Consider the following 5,165-nt stretch of genomic DNA (forward strand, 5'->3'; position numbering starts at 1 on the left):
ATCAGAAGCTTTTGAAAATTTTAAAAGGTTTCGTGTTATGATTGAAAAACAAGCTCAATCTCAAATTGGTACTCTTCGAATAGATAATGGTGGAGAATTTACTTCTCTAGTTTTTGAGGACTATCTACATCAAAATGGGATCCAACATCATCTTACTGTTCCAGGTACTCCTCAACAAAACGGTGTTGTTGAATGAATGAATAGAACTATCATGAATATGGTCCATGCAATGTTATATTTTAAAGGAATAAAATTACATTTTTGGGCTGAAGCAGCAAGAACTACAGTTTATCTTCGTAATAGATCTCCATCATCTGCATTACGTCAATCTATTCCATATGAAGTGTGGTTTGGATATCCTCCTTCTGTTTGACATCTCCGCATTTTTGGTTCCACTTGCTATGCTTTAATTCCCAACGACAAAAGAAGTAAGTTACAACATCATAGTATTAAGTGTATTTTTCTTGGTTATTCAGAATCTTCCAAAGCATATCGGTTGTATGATGAAGTCAACAAAACTTTTTTTATTACATGTGATGTTGTATTTGTTGAAACCTCCAACATTGCTGAAAATGATGAATGTAAATTCAAACAGCTTGATACAATTACAAATTTGTCTCCTTTGATAGAAAACTCTTGTGAGATTCCACATATAGAATCTATATCTCCAAGTGATCTAATTCACGTTGCTCCATCAATAAATGACCAAGAAGAAGCCCATCATGATGAGCTTGAACTCTCTGAACTATTAACCACTAATACAACATCTAGTAATGAAATGGTCACATCTTTTGTGCAACCAAAGTCTTCTCATAAGTGGGCAAAACAAGTCCAACAAACATTGAAAGATTTAAGACCTGATGAAATAGGTAAAACAGGTACAAGAAGCTCTTACAAAGCAAGGCTCCAAGATCAAACCAATAGTGCAGATAACTTGGAGGCCATTGGTGAACTCAATCTCATAATTGACTCTGAACCATCATCCTATAATGAAGCCAAAAATATTACAGTATGGAGGAAAGCTATGCAAGATGAGTATGATGCTCTTTTGAAAAATGGCACATGGCAGTTGGTTGATCCTCCACTTGGTTGTAAACCTATTGGCTGCAAGTGGATTTTCAGGAATAAATATAAAGCAGATGGTACACTTGACAAACACAAAGCCCGACTTGTTGCCAAAGGTTATGCTCAAAAGGAGGGGATAGATTATGATGAAACCTTTGCACCTACAACAAAATGGACCACCATTTGTGCTTTGTTGGCCCTTGCAGTTCAATATGGGTGGAAAATTCACCAAATGGATGTTAAAACGACATTTTTAAATGGTGATCTCAAAGAATCAGTTTATATGACTCAACCAGATGGGTATGCAGTCAATGGAAAAGAACATCAGGTATGCAAGCTTGTCAAATCATTATATGGTTGTGAAAGAACAACTGAAGCAAGGTTTTGATATGACTGATTTGGGCCATCTTCATTACTATTTGGGTATTGAGGTAACTCAAACACCTCATTTTATTTTTATCACCCAACAAAAATATATTGGTGAACTTTTGCATAAGTTTGGCATGGCTGATTGTAAACCCCTTAGTACTCCTATGGAGCAAAATCTTAAGCTCTCTTCAGATGACCCTTCAGCATTGGTTGATGCAACTATCTATAGGAAACTTGTTGGTAGTTTGATTTATGCTACAACTACCCGTCCAGATATTTCTTTTGCTGTTGGAGTTCTTTCAAGGTTTGTGCAACAACCTAGAGAAACTCATTGGTTAGCTGCCAAGCGCATTCTTCGCTATTTGCAAGGTACTCAGCACTATGGGCTCAAATACTCCAAGACAAACCAATTTTCTTTGGTTGGCTATTCTGATTCCGATTATGCAGGTGATTCTACAGATGGAAAATCTACATCCGGGTATTTAATGTATCTTGGATATGCTCTCATCTCTTGGAAATCTAAAAAGCAATATGTTCCAGCTACCTCTTCTTCCGAAGCTGAATATATGGCCACCTTTGAAGCAACTCGGGAAATCTTATGGTTTCGAAGAATTCTTGAAGACTTGCAGACACCACAGATTTCATCAACTCCACTCTTCATTGACAATCAATCTGCTATCAAAATGGCTAAAAATCCAGTATTTCATGATCGCACCAAGCACATCAATACAAACTTTCATTTGATTCAGCATTATGTGAAAGATGGCACCATATACCTTAAATATTGCCCCACTGCAGATCAACTATCAGATATTCTTACCAAGGCTTTGGGCAGAGAAAAGTTTGAGATGTTCAGAGAAATGCTCGGCTTAACCCCTTTAGTTTAAGGGGGGGATGTTAATATCTCTTCACGGGTTTAGTTTTATTTATATTAATTTTTCATTAGTTTATTTATTAGGTTTTTCTGTTTCGGCAGTTTTGTATAACGGTTTACAACTGTTTTTGCCTCCTCTTTATATCTGCTTGTTTATTTTATTTTGAATGTACAGTTTTTTTATTGGAATACAAATTATATTCAGATTGCCATTCTTTCCATTCTTTTTTCTATCTGCTGCTAACAGAGATTCCAGATTGTTATTTTCTGCTAGGCTAACAGATAAGTACAACTGTAAAACCAAGCTTAAAAGGTGTGCGGTAAAGAGGAAAAGACCAAATTGCTCTTTAGGGAGGTACCCAGTTGACTGAGAGAGAAAAAGAGGATAGGAGCAGTTGATCCTGGCCATGGAAGGCAGGATGTTGGAGAATAGTGGCAAGGAGCATAAACAACACTGAAAAGACGCGTAGTAATGGCAATTGCACACGTTTACTCGAATGACAGGACGATCAATCGAGAAGATCAAATCCTGAAAATCAAATCGAGACCCCTAAATAAAATAAAATCTCTCAAATAAAACCATGTCTGAGGGCGATATTTTTGCAGTTTAAATGCGAGTCCAAATTTGTTTTCGGGCGTGACGCGCCGGAAAATTTTCTCAGACGTGAGAAATATTGAATTTCGGTGGGAAATGGATAGTATTTAATGGCCATTTTCTCGGATTCAATGACATCACCTGTCTTGTTCCCTGTTTCTGCTTGAACTTAATACTACCAAGCTCATTGAAATCTTCGTCGCTGCAATTTGTCCTTGGTGCTCAGCGTAAATTGTCTTTATTGTGCCGGCCACTCATCAAAGATTCCAAACGTTTTTTAATGAGAGCTCCATTTGTCAGAAACGAAGATTCTAAGCCGGCTTAGATTTAATGTTTGCTTCATTATTGAGGGAAGGCGTAGAAAAACATGCAAACACTTACAGACCAAGCGTTATATATTTAGAACGGGGCAGTTTAATGTTATTCATAACAACCATGGGGTTATTCAGGATTATTTTGTTGCTTCTATTGAGCATTTACGCATCTGCACAAGATGGGCAGGGGCTCATATCGTGCCTCCAACAAAAGGGCACCACATACTTGACCACTTCTAATTCTTCCTCTCAATACGACTCTCAGTTGCAGTTTTCTCTGCAAAACTTGAGGTATACAGAACCAGGCGTGCGCAAGCCATATGTGTTGATTCTGCCACAGAAGAGACAACAAGTGGTGCACTCAGTACGGTGCTGCATCAAACATGGCTGGCAGATTGTTGTGCGCAGCGGAGGACACAGCTACGAAGGTCTCTCCTCCACTTCCGTTGCCCCCAATTTCGCTATCATCGACCTCATGAATTTCGGCGCCGTTATGGTCGACATGAAGTCGAAAACAGCGTGGGCAGAGGCGGGCGCGACGTTGGGGCACTTGTACTACGCCATTGCACTCAACACTCCAGACTACGGATTTCCCGCGGGAGTGTGCCCTACGGTGGGCACGGGCGGTCATTTCAGTGGCGGCGGAATGAGTATGCTCTCCAGGAAATATGGCCTCGCAGCCGACAACATCATCGATGCGCTTCTCGTGGACGCAAATGGTAAGTTGTTGGACAGGAAGAGCATGGGAGAAGATCTGTTTTGGGCACTCCGAGGAGGCGGGGGAGGCAGCTGGGGCGTCGTCGTTGCATGGAAAGTCCGCCTGGTGAGAGTGCCACGTAAAGTGACAGTGTTGAGAGTTTACAGAACGGGGCGAAATCAGGTGACGGATCTCGTCTATAGGTGGCAATCCATTGCACCACTTGTGGAACGGGATCTTTTTGTTCGCGCCATCATATCAGGTACCCAATTACAAGGTGGCCAGAAGGACGTTAAGCTTACCTTCGATGGAATGTATCTCGGCCCCCTCGACCAGCTGCTCAAAGTGGCTAATGAGAGTTTCCCTGAAATGGGAATTGTTGCTGGAGATTGCGAGGAGATGAGCTGGATAGATTCAATATCTTACAGCGGATATACCACTACGAACCATCTGGTCAGCAGGAACAATTCCAACAAAAGCTACTTCAAAGCAAAATCTGATTTTGTAACGAGCCCTATATCGTCATCGGGGTTGGAGGGCGCATGGAAGTTCTTGGAAGAGGACCTTAGTGGTTATGTTATTTTTTCTCCGCTGGGAGGAAGAATGTACGAGATACCATCATCAGAGATCCCATTTCCCCACAGAGCAGGGTATTTGTACGACGTACAATATCAAGTTACGTGGAAAGACAGCAGCCAGGATTCGGCCTACATCGATTGGATCCGAAGATTTTACAGATACATGACTCCTCATGTATCCAAATCGCCCAGGGGTGCCTACGTGAACTATATAGATCTCGACTTGGGTATAGCCGTTAATGGATCATCCATCGTGGAAGACGCAAGAGCTTGGGGTGACAAGTATTTCAGAGGCAATTTCGACAGATTGGTGAAGATAAAGACCAACTTTGATCCTAAAAATGTTTTCAGGAATTCACAGAGTATTCCTGTGAACAAGTGAGACATTTCTCTCGTGCTTTCCTAAGCACTTACGTGTCTTCTGGTGCCATGCTCACTGTATTTATTTTGCTTTATGTGGCCTCTCTAGCAAGCCATGCTGGCATATTCCTTTCGGCTCTAGATTGGGTCTTGGTGATCTTGTTGTGAAGTTGAGAAAGGTTAGTGCTTGAAGTCTAGGTAGGGGAAGAGAGAATGTTGCAGAACTTCACTCCATACATTGATTAGGAGATTGCTAACCTTGGCCTTGGAGCTTGGGTCATTTATATTGGGAGTTGGCAAAAGGGTTAGAAAG

General features: G+C 41.0%; 1 protein-coding gene across 1 annotated transcript; it reads left to right on the forward strand.

Annotated features, from left to right (window-relative positions):
- The first annotated feature begins 3,338 nt into the window (after positions 1–3,338).
- On the forward strand, positions 3,339–4,874 carry LOC131044112 (berberine bridge enzyme-like D-2). Its single transcript, XM_057977363.2, has one exon. It carries the CDS (start codon positions 3,339–3,341, stop codon positions 4,872–4,874), a length of 1,536 nt encoding a protein of 511 aa, XP_057833346.2.
- Positions 4,875–5,165: the final 291 nt, after the last annotated feature.

Source organism: Cryptomeria japonica, chromosome 4, assembly GCF_030272615.1.
Source record: "Cryptomeria japonica chromosome 4, Sugi_1.0, whole genome shotgun sequence".
NCBI classification, from domain to species: Eukaryota; Viridiplantae; Streptophyta; class Pinopsida; order Cupressales; family Cupressaceae; genus Cryptomeria; species Cryptomeria japonica.